Genomic DNA, 16,017 nt, shown 5'->3' on the forward strand with positions numbered 1-16,017 from the left:
AATAACACACCTGCTTTGTATACAACTTAATTAAATGGCCACATATTCTTAATTTCTTACTAAAAGGGTTTCTCTAATAGGATTTTTATCTCTCTCCCATCAATCAACTTTTAGTCTTTAAAGCCAAAAAAATTCAAATAATATTAATTTGGTTTTACCTCATCATAAATTTACTACTTTAAAAAATTTTGTATGTAGGTGGGCGTCTTCTATGATAGAGAGGAGTAGAGTAGAACCAAAATATTGTGATGATGGACTGTGCTGGAATCTAGATTTTTCTAGCTCTCTTTCAGGATACTATATTTTTTAAAGGCATCATTCCAAGAAAAATATATGAATTAAAAAATGTTTTAAATCAAATACTTAATACATTTTTTAAAAATTCCAGCTGGAATACATTTTAATCAGATAAATGTGGTGGGTTTTTTTTGTTTTGTTTTTTTGTTTTTTAAGGGCTGCACCCATAGCATATGGAGGTTTCCAGGCTAGGGGTCGAATCAGAGTTGCAGCTGCCAGCCTACACCACAGCTACAGCAACGCTAGATCCGAGCTGCACCTGTGACCTACACCACAAGTCACAGCAGTGCCGGATCCTTAACCCACTGAGCGAGGCCAGGGATTGAACTCGAGTCCTCATAGATCCTAGTCGGGTTCGTTAACCGGTGAGATGCAAAGGGAACTCCCAAATCTTTTTGGTGTTCTTAATAAAAATCCTGCTTGCAAGATCTCCACAAACGTGTAGTGAATCAAAAGAATCATTTCATTCATGAAATCTGTGTACAATATGTGAGTTCCAAGAAATCTGCATCAAATTCAGACAACTGATGACTATGTACCCCTATGGTTAAGAGCAAGACCACCTTGGGTTCACAACTCCAGCATCAATCAGCTGTGTACTTAGGTAAATAACTTATTCTCTGAATCTCAAAATGTCTACTGTGCCAGTAAAAATTCCTACCTCCGAGGTTCTTAAAAAAATTCAACATGATAAGGTAACTAAGCTCCTAATTGCTTAGCAAATATAAAGCCCAGAGTATATGAAATGAATTTCCCGTAACTACCATGGGATATACTAATTAAAGGAACTTCAATCCTATAAGCAGTTATAAAAAATGGTCAGATGCGCTTAAGCAAAATGTGATGTACTAGCTAAGAGCAGTATCTGTAGAATTTATTGCTTTGTCAGTAATAGTTACCTGCAAGATTGTCAAGCATGAAGTTCAGTAGCTTTCGGGTTCCATCTGGGTCCTGGTATAAATTGAGAATATCCTGTGATAAAGGATTGCCTAAGAAAAAGACAAAAATAAAATCTGTAAGACTTACCACAGGGAGATGAAACAAATGTGCACATAAAACAAAATACTAATTTTCTAAAGTGAATTTTACTGTATTTAATCTGTTAAATTTAAAGAAATCACATGAATTAAAAAATACTCTTTGTTAAGGTAGTCATAAAGAAAAACTTGAGAAGAATTGTTTCTTTCCAGTTTTCACTGCTTATACTGTACACTTACCATTTGAGTTTGTCAAAGTCACACATCTACATACATACATACATGCACATATATGTATAAACCTTGGTTAATTCTAAGCTAATATCACAACTTGGCCCACTGAAGTAACCCTAAAGGTTCTATATTTATTTTTGAAGACAATATTCTAAGTGAAAGAAAAACAGCCTTGTATGGGAAAGAATGTGTGATATCATGAAAAAGAAGGATCTTCCTAATTAGAATATTTATATTACAAATGGAGAAAAGAAAATCTATCATTACCAAGATGAGTTAGTGAAATATCAGAAGAAAATAAGAATTTTTTACGACCATGAGCAGGGGTATCTAAATACTAAGAGTACAGATTTATCAAACACTAAAAATAAACTATTATTAACAGTCAATATATTCCCTTAAGAAATAAAGGCAATACTTGTTACAACAAACATGCAAAAATACTCTAGCAAACAGATTTGAAAACAAAACAAAACAAAAAAACTGTGGAACTTTCAGAAATGAAGGTTTTAACCATTAAAACAAACAAGCAGGAGTTCCTGCTCTGATTCAGCTGTAACAAACCCAACTAGTATCCATGAGGACTCAGGTTTGATCCCTGACCTAGCTCAGTGGGTTATGGATCCAGTGTTGCCATGAGCTGTGGTGTAGGTCATGGACACAGGTTGGATCCGGTGTTGCTGTGGCTGTGGCACAGGCCGGCAGCTGCAGCTCTGATTCAATGCCTAGGCTGGGAACTTCCATATGCCTCAGGTGTGGCCCTTAAAATACAAAAAACAAAAACAGGCAAAATCTTCAATGCAACACACACCAATCAAAATAGCTAAAATTTAAAAACACCAATGAAGCAGTTAGAATGAATGGGAAGTACTTGGAATCCTTAGAAACCGCTAGTGCAGGTATAAAATAATACAACTGTGGTGAAAATCCATTTGGAAGTTTCCAACTGATCTATAAGTGGGGAAAGGAAACTTCCTGCAGTGAGGGAAAAGTTCTATATCTTGAGTTAGGCGGTGGTGACACATGTGCATACTGCTGTCAACATTAGTCAGGCTGCACACTTCAGTATTTGGATATTTTACTGTAAGTAACTGTAACTCAATAAAATACTAGAGGAAAAAATATCATGAGTTGGGCAACAGATTACTCACAGCTGAAAATAAAACAAGTCAACAAGGAAAAATATATTCAAAGAAATTACCAAAAATGCATCACTGAGAGTCCAAAAACATGAGGCAGTAAAAATACGGAAATTAGCAGAAAAAAATCTTAATATGCATTAAACTGGAGCTCTAGAAAGAAAGAATGCTACTTTGGTTTCCAGACCAAAATGTAAAGAGATGGGAAGTTGTCACTCCCAGCCCCACAACTGAGGTGATAGGGCAAAGTGCTGTCCTAAACACAAGCAGCCAGATCAGAGAGACACAGTCTAGTGGGAGCAGAAGCCCAGGGCTGGAGCTTGTATTGGTTGGAGCACTTGTAATTGATAAATTGCTGGACACTAAGAGAAGATTAGCTTGAGAGTTAAAAACTAGAGAGAACCCAATCTTAGGGGTCTCCACACTTTCCTGAATTTCATCCCCAGGAATCCTACCAGGTTCTCACTATAAAGACTGAAAAAAAATCCTCTTGTGCTTCTGGCAGGGGAAGGAAAGAAACTGTTCTCTAACAAATCCTTCCCACAAAGGAATCTATTTTACCAGAATATAACCAAGTGCAGTTTACCAAAGCCTAAACAACCTGGGATAGGAGAAACAGCCCACCCTAGCCCCCTCAAGCCTGATGTGCATGGGGAGGAGTACACCCAATTCAGCCTCATCAAAAGACTGAGAGCACACCGCACGAGCGCACTCTTCCTCTCCTTCCACACTTCATCACCACATTAACAGAGGTCTGAGAACTGCAAGCTTCAGACCCCACTCAGTCTCTGGGAAGATCCAAGGACAACAGAGGACATAAAAACAAGGACACGAGGAGTTCCTGTCGTGGCTCAGCGAAAATGAATCCAACTAGGAAACATGAGGATGCAGGTTCGACCCCTGTCCCCACTCAGTGCATTAAGGATCTGGTGTTGCCGTAAGCTGTGGTGTAGGTCATGGGTGCAGCTCGGATCTGGCATTGCTATGGCTGTGGTGCAGGCCAGCAGCTACAGCTCTGATTTGACCCCTAGCCTGGGAACCTCCATTTGCAGCAGGTGTGGCCCTAAAAAAAAAAAAAAAAAAAAAAAAAAAAAAAAAAAAAAAAACAAGGACACAAGAGAATATTTTTAGATTCTGACACACAACTAGAGTAAACAGTAAACACAACCTACATTCTCACCAGAGAGAGGAGAAATGAGAAGAGGCAATATTTGAAAAGAAAAAAGTTGCAAATTTCAAAAGCTATTTTTAAACTTCAAACTGATATGAAAAGCACAACATATACAAAGAAGTTTATGAAAACTTTCATTTTATACTGTACTGAGAACTAGAAAATGCCCATGCAAATAGAAAACTTTAAAATCGGATAGGGAAAAAGGACCAACTACTTCAAAAGAAAAAACATGAGAATGACAACAAAATTCATTAACAACAATGGAAGCCAAAATACAGTGGAATAATATCTCCACAGAGTTGCAAGATGGTATTGGAGACTTTAATACTCTTCTACACAAAGTAGACAGAAAATCAATACAGATAAAGAAGACCCGAACAATATGGTTAACCAACTGATATCTACGTAATCTTCTACTCATGAACAAGAAAATATACATTCTTTCCCAGTACACATGAATATTTACCAATAGACCATAGTCTTGGCCAGAAAACAAACTATAATATATTTAAAATGAATGAAATCTTATAAAGCACACCATATGACCACAACAAAATAAAACAAGAAACCAACAACAGACAGGTATCTGGAAAATCCCCAACTATTCTGAAATTAAACATCATACTTCTAATAATACATGGGCCAAAGAGGAAGTCACAGGGAATTTTTTAATGTTTTAGTTAAATTAAAATGAAAACACACGATCAAAATTTGTAGGATACAGCTAAATCAACATTTTGAGGAAAATACATACCATTAGATGCTTTTATTAGAAAAGAAAAATCTAGGAGCCCCCGTTACAGCTCAGCGGTAACAAACCAAACTAGTATCCATGAGGATGCTGGTTCTATCCCTGTGCCTGCTCTGTGGGTTAAGGATCCAGTGTTGCTGTGAGGTGTGGTGTAGGTCACAGGTATGGCTTGGATCCCATGTTGCTGTGGCTGTGGCGTAGGCTGGCAGGTGTAGATCCAATTCAACCCCTAGCCTGAGAACTTCCATATGCCACAAGCGTAGCCCTAAAAAGCAAAAAGAAAAGAAAAATCTAAAATCAATGTTTTAACTCCCATATTAATAATCTAAAAAAAAGAGCAAATATAGCCCCCCAAAGAAACAAAAAGGAACTAATAAAGAGCAAAAATCTATAAAATTTAAAACAAAAAACAGATTAATATTGAACCCAAAAGATGGTACTCTGAAAGAGGCAATAAAATTAATAAATCCCTCTTTAACCAGGAACAAAAGATACAAATTATAAACATCAAGAATGAAACAGAGAACAGCCCTTGAGACATTAAAAGGATAGAGAACACTAGGAAAAATTTATGTCCATAAATTCAACAACTTAGAAGAAATGAATAAGTTCTTTGAAAGACAGAAACTCCCACAGCTTATTCAAAAAGAAATGGAAAACTCAGCAAAAATGGCAGAGTAAAAGACCTCTAAAATTTTGCCTCTCCATAAAAGCAGTAATGAAAAAACAAAAACAAACAAAAAAAGCTAGTAAAAATTGTAGACTCCATTAATTCAAAATTCTAGAAATTAACTAATGACTATAGCAATACAGGGAACATTTAGTCAAGATAAAAGCACAGCAATTTATCGAATTTTTTTTTTCCTGGTCCCTTACTTCCAGGGCAGCTTGACAGCCACTGGAGCACCAAAACTGATCTGGAACAATTCCAAAGACTTATTCCCAAATACTAGTAGTTATCGGACCTATGTGGTGATTCCTTGACTCTTGCCTAATGTTAAAAGACTTCTTCCTTAAGAGGAGAAGTGGGGTTGGGGGTAATGTTTGAGGAAACTATTAATGGCAAATGTTTTAAATCTATGGGTATCTCAGGTCATGTAAACAGCTGAGGCAAACAATAGACTAACCAAAAAACTTAAAAGGAAAAGCTTGGGAATGAAGTATCAATAGGGGTTTTGAAAAGCTCTGACATATTCTTGGGACTCTAGAAGGTTATACATACATGGAGGCCAGTGCACATGCTTAGGAAATACCTAGAGAGAGCCTAGGTTCTCAACTCTGTCTGACCTTAAGATCAGACACAAGTAGGAAGTGAAGGACAAGGCAGAGTTATAAACTTCCTGGCTGAGATTTGAAGGTGTGTCCCAAAATACACATGTAGGCACTTGGCCAAGAGTGGGAGGCTTATTGGTTATGGGCATTTAAGGAAATCTCTGTCCAATCATTGGGTGACCATGAACTGAATAAAGACTTCAATGTCCACACATGATAAAGTACACAAAATTCACAGAATTAATTCTGAAAAGTTACTAAAGCAACAAACAACAAATATAACAAGCAGCTGGGAAGGGGAGAGAGTCTAACTTCAAAAGTTACATATTATTTTATTTTTTTTTAATTAATTTATTTATTTTGTCTTTTTGCTATTTCTTGGGCCGCTCCCGTGGCATATGGAGGTTCCCAGGCTAGGGGTCCAATTGAAGCTGTAGCCACCGGCCCAGGCCAGAGCCACAGCAACGCGGGATCCGAGCCGTGTCTGCGACCCACACCACAGGTCACGGCAACGCCGGATTGTTAACCCACTGAGCAAGGGCAGGGACCGAACCCGCAACCTCATGGTTCCCAGTCAGATTTGTTAACCACTGCGCCACGACGTTTGTTTTTTGTTTTTTGGTTTTTTTTTTTGTAAAAGTTACATTTTATTTTAAATGTCCAATTATTAACAACAACAACAAAAAAACTATAAAATACACAAAAACAAGACAGTGTGTCTCATACACAGGAGCAAAAAAGCAATCAGTATAAACTGCCCCAAGAATAAACACTGTATCCAAGGACTTAAAAAAAACGTTAACCCACAGAATGGGAGAAAATATTTGCAAATGAACCAAATGACAAGGGATTAATCTCCAAAATTTACAAACACATCCTGCAGCTCCATGCCAAAAAAACAAACAACCCCATCAAAAAATGGGCAGACAATTCTCCAAAGAAGACATACAAATAGCCAAAAAACACACAAAAAGATATTCAACATCACTCATTATTAGAGAAATGCAAATCAAAACCACTATGAGATACCACCTTACATCAGCCAGAATGGCCATCATCAAAAAGTCTACAAACGGAGTTCCCGTCGTGGCGCAGTGGTTAACAAATCCGACTAGGAACCATGAGGTTGCGGGTTCGGTCCCTGCCCTTGCTCAGTGGGTTAACGATCCGGGTTGCCGTGAGCTGTGGTATAGGTTGCAGATGCGGCTCGGATCCCGCGTTGCTGTGCTCTGGCGTAGGCCGGGGGCTACAGCTCCGATTCAACCCCTAGCCTGGGAACCTCCATATGCTGCGGGCACGGCCCAAGAAATAGCAACAACAACAACAACGAAAAGACAAAAGACAAAAGACAAAAAAAAAAAAAAAAAAAAAAAAGTCTACAAACAATAAATGCTGGAGAGGGTGTGGAGAAAAGGGAATCCTATTACATTGTTGGTGAGAATGTAAATTGGTGCAACCACTGTGGAAAACAGTATGGAGATGCCTCAGAAAACTAAAAACAGAATTACCATTTGACCCAGTAATCCCACTCCTGGGCATCTATCCAGAGAAAACCAAGACTCAAAAAAATACATGTACTCCAGTGTTCACCATATACAATAGCCAAGACCTGGAAACAACCTAAATGTCCATCGACAGAGGAGTGGATAAGGAAGATGTGGGACATATACACAATGAGTATATGTGGAACGGAATATTACTCAGCCATTAAAAGGAAAGAAATAACATCATTTGCAGCAACTATGGAAGGACCAAGAAATTATCATGCTAAGTAAAGTCAGTCAGACAGTGAGACACCAACATCATATGCTATCATTTACATGTGGAATCTAAAAAAAAGACACAATGAACTTCTTTGCAGTTCAGATACCAACTCACAGACTATGAAAAACTTATGGTTTCCAAATGCGACAGGTTGGGGAGTAGGGGGATGTGCTGGGGGGTTGGGATGGAAATGCTATAAAATTTGGTTGTGATGATCACTGTACAACTATAAATGTAATAAAATTCATTGAGTAATTTTTAAAAAGACTTTAAAAATCCACTATTTTAGGAGTTCCCCTAGTGGCTCGGTGGTTAATAAATCCGACTAGTATCCATGAGAGCATGGGTTTGATCCTTGACCTCACTCAGTGGGTTAAGGATCTGGCATTTCTGTGAGCTGTGGTGTAATTCCCAGACTTGGCTTGGATCCCAAGTTGCTGTGCTTGTGGTGTAGGCCGGCAGCTATAGCTCCGATTTGACCCCTAGCCTGGGATCTCCATATGTTGCAGGTGCAGCCCTAAAAAGACAAAAAAGACCAATAAACAAATAAATCCACTCTTTTAATATGTTTAAAGAGCTGAAGAAAATCACTTCTAAAGACTTAACAATAAAGTAGGAGAACAATGTATCAACAGATGCAGAATATCAAAAAAGAGAAATTATAAAAAGGAACTAAATAGAAATTTTAAGATAAAAAAAAAAAAAAAAAAAAAAAACACTAGAAGAGCTTAAGAGCAATATTGGACAGGTAGAAAAAAGGACCCATAACCTTGAAGATAGGTCAGTTGAGGCTATAGTATCTGAAGAAAAGAAAGAAAAAAGAATGAAGAAAAATTACAGAGCTCAGATATCTATGAAAGAACAAGTATGTCAAAATATGCATAATGGAAATCCTAGAAGAGGAAAAGAGAAAAGAACAGGACAATAATTTAAATAAATAATGGTTAAAAGCACCCCAAATTAAAGAAAAACATTAATATACCTATGCAGGAAGCTCAACAAACTCCAAGTAGGATAAAATACAAGCGAAATCCATACCTAGAGAAATTATAATAAAACTGTGCAAAATCAAAGAAAGAATCTTGAAAGTACCAAGAAAGAAGTGACTCATCGTATACAAATCCGCAAAAAGATTAACAGCTGATTTCTCATTAGAAACCATTGAAGATGGAGTTCCTGCCATGGCTTCATCGGATCCTAGTGGCTAACGAATCCGACTAGGAACCATGAGGTTGGGGGTTCAATCCCTGGCCTTGCTCAGTGGGTTAAGGATCCAGCGTTGCTGTGAGCTGTAGTGTAGGTCACAGATGCAGCTTGGATCTGGTGTTTCTGTGGCTGTGGTGTAGGCCAGCAGCTATAGCTCCAATTCAATTCCTAGCCTGAGAAATTCCATATGCTGTGAGTGCAGCACTAAAAAGCAAAAAATAAATAAAAGACAATATAAATGTAATTTTTGTTTTTAACTTTTTTTCTCCTAGCTGATATAAGAGATAATTGCATTCACCAATAAATCTACACTGAAGGGCAGATAATGTAAAAAAAGATGGTATCTGTGGTTACAACAGCATAAAAGAGAAGTGAATGAAGCTATAGGTGCAAAATTCTTGTATATTAAAATTAATCTGCTATTAATCCAAATTAGATTTCTATAAACTAAGATGTTAATTGTAATACTCAGAGTAACCACTAAGAAAATAATACAGCAAAAGAAACAAAGGAATTAAACTGGTACACTTGAAAATATCCATTTGACACATAACACATTACTTGAGGAACAGAGGAACAAAAAGGATATAACACATATAGAATACAAATAGCAAAATGGCTGACATGAATCTCCTTTATCACCAAATACATTAAATGTAAGTGGATTAGACACTGATTAAAAAGTAGAGATTAGCAGAATAAATAATAAAGCATGATTCATTATATGCTAGCCACAAGAAACACACTATAAATTCAAAGACACAAATACGTTGAAAGTAAAAGAATAGAAAAAGATATGCCATGCAAACAGTAACTAAAAGAGAACTGAAGTGGCTATACTAAAAGCACAGGGATAATCTCAATGTCTTATATCAATGAAAGGAAATGAATTAGTAGTTGAAAACTTTTCAACTAAAAAAATTCCAAGTCCTTATAGTTTTCTGGAAAATTCTACCAATAATTTAAGAAAGCAATACAAATGTAAACTCTGAAAAAAACAGAAGTGTTAGTAATACTTTCCAACTTATTTTATGAAGTCAGTACTATCCTGATATCAAGCTAGTCAAAAACATTATGAGAAAAATACTACAGAATATGTCTTACAATCATAAATGTATAAATCATCAACAAAATACTAGCACATCAAATACAAAAATACATTAAAAATAGAATACATTATGGCCAAGTGGCATTTATAATGGGAATAGAAGGTGAGTTCTATTGATAGAAGGCTGATTATCTATGAATAAAACATCAATGTAATTCACATATAAATAAAGTCATATGATCATCTCAACAGTTGTAGAGAAAGGATCTGACCAAATTCAACTTGCATAAATAACAAAACTCCTCAGCAAATGTGAAGAGAAGAAAAATTTATTTCACCTGAAAAGGCATCTAACAAAAAACTTGCACCTGATATAATTAATGGTTAAAGACTGAGTGCTTCCTCCCTAAAACTGAGAAGGGGGCAAGGATATGCAGTATTAAAATCCCTATTTAATATTGTCCTCACCAGTGTGAGGAGGCAAACAAACAAACAAACAAAAAAGGACAGGAAGAAATGAAAGGGTCTCTATTCACAAATTAAGAGTTTGTAAAAGTAGTAAGTTTACAAATGTTGAAGGGAAAAGGTCAATATATTTTTTAATGAACTGCATTTTAATTCTATACAATGTCAATAAATAATTGGGAATTTTTGAGTGTTATTTACAAGAGCATCAAATATCAAATAAGCAGAAAATCTGGCAAAAGTATGCACGTCTAGCAAAATATTTACAAGATCTACATGCTGAAAACTACAAAACATCAAAGAAAAATAGAAAGGTATACTCTATTCATAGATTGGAAAGCTCAATATTAAGTCTCAAGATTAATATACTGATTCTTTCCCCAAACTAATCTACTTATTCAATACAATTCCAATAAAAATTTCAGTAGGATATTTTGCAAAAATCATAAGCTGACTCTAAAACTTATATGGAAATGTAAAGCATCTAGAGGGTGCAAAGCAATTTTGAAAAATACCCATAAAGTTGGAGAACTCATACTATATACTCTCGAGGCTTATCATAAAGCTACAGCAATTGAACACTTTGATCAGTGGAAAGAATAATGTACCCAGCAGAAGACCCACATATATCTGGGTCTAATGAATTTAGCCAAAGTTGCAAAAAATCTGTGTAGGAACTATATCTTTTCAACAAACAATGCTGGAGTTGCTGAATGTGCATACACAAAAGAACAAACTTTGCACCGTATATCCAAAAGTGAATTCAAAACACACCACAGACCTATACATAAAACCTAATTATAAAATTTCTAGAAGAAAATCTTCATGTACTTGAGTGAGGCAAATACTTCTTAGATGTGACAGCAGAGACATAATCCACAGATGAAAACAAGTGATAAATGGGACATCATCAAAATGTAAAATCCCTCTTGAAAAAGCCTTATTAAGAAAATAAACATACAAGCCACAGTTTGGGAGAAAATATTTGCAAAAACACTCATTTTAAAAATGACTTGAATCCAGATCATATACTTAACTCTCAAATCTTAGTAATTGAAAAAAAGCAACTCAATAATAAAACTAGGCAAAAGATGTTATAAACACTTCACCAAAGATAGACAGATGGCAAATAAACACACGAAAAGTATAATTATTCATGAGAGAAATGAAAATTAAAACCGCAATATTAGTACATCCTATTAGAACGAAAAAAATAAAAAAATGTTGATAATACCAAGAAGCATTAATGAGGACGCACAGCCAACTAAAACTCTCATATTTTTCATAGGAATATAAAATGATAAATCCACTATGTTAGATTATCAGCCAGATAAACAGTCTGGCAGTTTCTGATTAAGTTTAACATATAGTTACCATACCATCTGGCAGCCCTACTCCTAGGTATTCATCCAAGGAAAATAAAAAATTACACAGAAATCTATACAAAAGTTTACAGTGCCTTTATTCCTCATTTCCCATAACTGAAACAACCCAAATGTCCTTCAACCTTTGAGGAGATGAAAACTTGTATATCCACACAATGCAATACTACTCAGCAAGAGAAATGCAGTACTGAAACAGACAAGATGGATGAATGGATGAACCTCAAATACATTATGCTAAATGAAAGGATCCATTCCTTTCATAAGGCTCACACATGGAGTTTCCATTGTGGCTCATCAGTGACAAATCCGACTAGGATCCATGAGAACGTGGGTTCCATCCCTGGCCTCACTCAATGGGTTAAGAATCTGGCATTACCGGGAGCTGTGGTGTAGGTCAGAGATGCAGCTTGGATCCCACGTTGCTGTGGCTCTGGTGTAGGCCAGCAGCTACAGCTCTGATTCGACCCCAGCCTGGGAACTTCCACATGCCTCAAGAGGGGCCTTAAAAAGACAACCCCCCCCCAAAAAAAAAGGCTACACACACTGTTTCCATAAAAGACATTCTGGAAAAGTAGTTGCCAAGGGCTGAGTAGAACAAAGTACTGACTTCAATGAACCCAAATTAATTTTGAAAGGTGACAGAACAGTTCTATGTCTCAACTGTGGTACTGGTTATACAACTGCACACATCTGTTAACATTCACTAAATGTCAACGTTTGTCAACAAACAGGTCAATTTCACTACATACATGGAGTTCAGTAAACAAGTTGCTAAAAATTTGTTTCAAAAATATATTCAATATACAATTTCAAGAGCATTCACTAAGAGTCCACAATGAGAATATACAAATCCAAAACCAATAGAAAGTATACAGACTGAGAAACAAACAAGGGGAAAAAACCCTATTTTTAGAAAGGCAAAAAGAAAGAAAAATCACACAACAAAATGAAATAAAAAAGTAGGATGGCAACAACACAAAAATATCAATAACTACAAAAAAGGTAAGGTAGCAACAACACAAAAATATCGATAACTACAAAAAAGGTAAGGTAGCTGGTCTGAACCAACACATGAAAAAAAAAAAGACTGGGAGTTCCCATCGTGGCGCAGTGGTTAACGAATCCGACTAGGAACCATGAGGTTGTGGGTTCAGTCCCTGTCCTTGCTCAATGGGTTAAGGATCCGGCATTGCCGTGAGTTGTGGTGTAGGTTGCAGACGCGGCTTGGATCTCACGTTGCTGTGACTCTGGCATAGGCCAGTGGCTACAGCTCCGATTTGACCCCTAGCCTGGGAACCTCCATATGCTGCAGGAGCGGCCCAAAGAAATAGAAAAAGACAAAAAAAAAAAAAAAAAAAAAAAAAAAAAAAGACTGGATTAAAAACAAAGTCCAGTTATATACTATTTGTAAGAGATACACCTAAGCATAAGTACACAGAAATGTTGAAAGTAAACAAATGAGAAAAGATATACTAGACAAACATTAACCAAAGAAAACTTGCGTCGTTACAATATGAGACAACACAGACTGTTTAAGATAAAAACTCTAAGAAGAGGTTTATGACCTGGTCCAATTTACCAGAAGGTATAGCAACATATATGCATAGTTGGTAAACCTAATAAAATAATCTCAAAGAATATACAGCTGAAGCTGATTGAACTACATGAGGGAATGAACAAATTCACCATTTAAATGGAAATTTTCGCATATATGCCTTAACTATTAAAAGAGCAAACATGGAGTTTCCATCGTGGCTCAGTGGTTAATGAATCCAACTAGGAACCATGAGGTTGCAGGTTTGGTCCCTGGCCTTGCTCAGTGGGTTAAGGATCTGGCATTGCCATGAACTGTAGTATAGGTTGCAGACACAACTTGGATCCTGCGTTGCTTTGGCTCTGGAGTAGGCCGGTGGCTACAGCTCCAATTGGACCCCTGGCCTGGGAACCTCGATATGCCACAGGAGCAGCCCAAGAAATGGCAAAAAGACAAAACAAAACAAAGCAAAAAAAAAGAGCAAACAGTTGAAAATTTCCAAAGATACAGAGAATCTAAGGAACACAACAAATTTGATCTAATGGAGAAATATATAGACCTATACTCAACAATTAGAGAAACAATACTCTTCAGATACAGTAAAACATTTACAAAAATTGATCATATACTAAGCCATAAAGCAAGAATCAACAGATGTAAAAGAACCAGTTATTACAGGCTACCATAATTGCCCATAATGCAATTAAGTTCAAAGCTAACAATAAAACAAGCTAAATTTAAATCACAAATGCAGGGAAATTTTAAATAAATCATGAGTCAAAGAAGATGATGATAACCTATTAAAAATACTTAGCCCAGGAGTTCCTGCTGCAGTACAGTGGGTTAAGAATTCAACTACAGCAGATCAGGCCGCTGTGGAGGCAAGGGTTCAATCTCCAGCCAAGTAGTGGTTTAAAGGATATGGCATTTCTGCAGCTGTGGCATAGGTTGCAAGCTGCAGCTCAGTCCCAGCTACAGCTGGAAACTTCCATAAGCCATAGGTGTGGCCATAAAAAGAAAAACACTTAAGCCAAAGCAATGAGAATATTTTGTACCAAAATATGAAAATATGGGATGCCCCTCAAATGGTCAAACATATAGTCTAAAAATTAGTTTACAATACTTATATTTGAAAATTTGAGTGATAATGTTCTTTGTCTCTGACCCAAGAGCGTCATGTCTTCTACGACAACCCATGAAACCATAACTGGCTAACTTATTAGCTTGTAAGTAGGGTAAAATCTCAGAGCCTTTACAGTTCTTGACAAATATTATAAAAATAAATCCAGCACTGTATAAAAGTGCCAAGTTGAGTTCATCTCAGGAATATAAGCGTAGTTTAAATTGGAGGGGAAAAATGCTTACACATAATTAACACTTCAACCTATGAAATGAGCAAATAATGTAAACAGCTCAAAAGGAAAGCATTTAATAAAATTCAGCACTTGAATAAGTATTAGCAAAACAGAAACAGAAGGAAACTTCTAGAACCTAAAAAAAAATTTTAACCAAAAATACAGACCAAATATTCCTAATAGAAAATTAAAATCAATTCCTTTTAAAATCAGGAATTCTAGTATTAATGCCTCTATTCCATATCATTATTTATTATTATTATTATTATTATTTTGTCTTTTTGTCCTTTTTAGGGCTGCACCCACGGCATATGAAGGTTCCCAGGCTAGGGGTCTAATCAGAGCTGCAGCCGCTGGCCTATGCCAGAGCCACAGCTACACCAGGGCCAAACCTCATCTGCGACCTACACCACAGCACACAGCAACGCTGGATCCTTAAGTCACTGAGCGAGGCCAGGAATCGAACCCACAACCTAGTCCTAGTCAGATTCGTTTCCGCTGCACCACGACAGGAACTCTGCCTCTATTCCATATTATATTAAACATCCCAGTCAGTATATTAAAATAAGCAAAAGAAATTAAATAAATGAGAATTTGAAAGGAAGAAACAAAATCTTTATCAGCAGATGAAATGATTATCTGCATATAAACCCTAAAGAACCTGTAGACAAATTTTTAGGAAAAATGAGAATTTAGTCAAGAAGGCTTACTATAAGACCTTTTTCTTTTTAATAGTAATTTGCATATCCCAACAACAAATAGAAAAGGTAACTTAAAAATAAAAAAGACATGGTTCATATATAAAAGCAACAACAACAAAAAAAACTTATAAGGTATCAAAAAACAAGTCTACAAAGATGTGCCTGACCAGTGCTCAGAAAGTTATAAAACTGCATTCAAAGATGTAAAATAAGATCTAAATAAATGGAGAGAATGCCCAAATCCATGGACAGGAAGACTCAATGTAATTAAGATATCAATTCTTAAACTGATACAAACATTCAATGCAATTCCAAAGTCCCAAGACCATTTTTTGTGAAACTTAACAAGCTGTTTCTTATGTATGAAGATTCAAACTGCCAAAGCACTGCAAAAGTAAAATTTAAAGAGTTTTCCTCAACAAGATATCAAATCTTAATATAAAGCCTTAATAACAGCTACGACAACATAGTAACTAGTACAAGGTTTGACAAAGTGCCTACTGGGTACAGAGATCCCAAGACAGGCCTACTACATAGGGTTGATACATTGGAGATGACTTTGCTGATGGGTCTTAAGAAAAGTGAAAACTATTCACTAAATGATGCTGAGACAACTGGTTAGTCACAGGAAAAAAAAAAAAGATTAGATCCCTCCCAAAATGAGGCTCCTTATACTATAATTAAAAAAAAAAAAAAAAAAAAAAAAAAAAACATT

General features: G+C 36.2%; 1 protein-coding gene across 7 annotated transcripts in view; it reads right to left on the reverse strand.

The window, feature by feature from the left end:
* The window catches only part of CNOT6L (CCR4-NOT transcription complex subunit 6 like), a 144,059-nt gene that overhangs the window by 45,403 nt on the left and 82,639 nt on the right, over positions 1-16,017 (reverse strand). For all 7 annotated transcript variants that reach the window (XM_021100609.1, XM_021100608.1, XM_021100613.1 and 4 more), the window contains exon 5: positions 1,197-1,286. In XM_021100609.1, the coding sequence (XP_020956268.1) occupies positions 1,197-1,286 (90 nt within the window). The remainder of the gene's footprint in view (positions 1-1,196; positions 1,287-16,017) is intronic.

The sequence above is a fragment of the Sus scrofa genome, chromosome 8 (genome assembly GCF_000003025.6).
Source record: "Sus scrofa isolate TJ Tabasco breed Duroc chromosome 8, Sscrofa11.1, whole genome shotgun sequence".
NCBI classification, from domain to species: Eukaryota; Metazoa; Chordata; class Mammalia; order Artiodactyla; family Suidae; genus Sus; species Sus scrofa.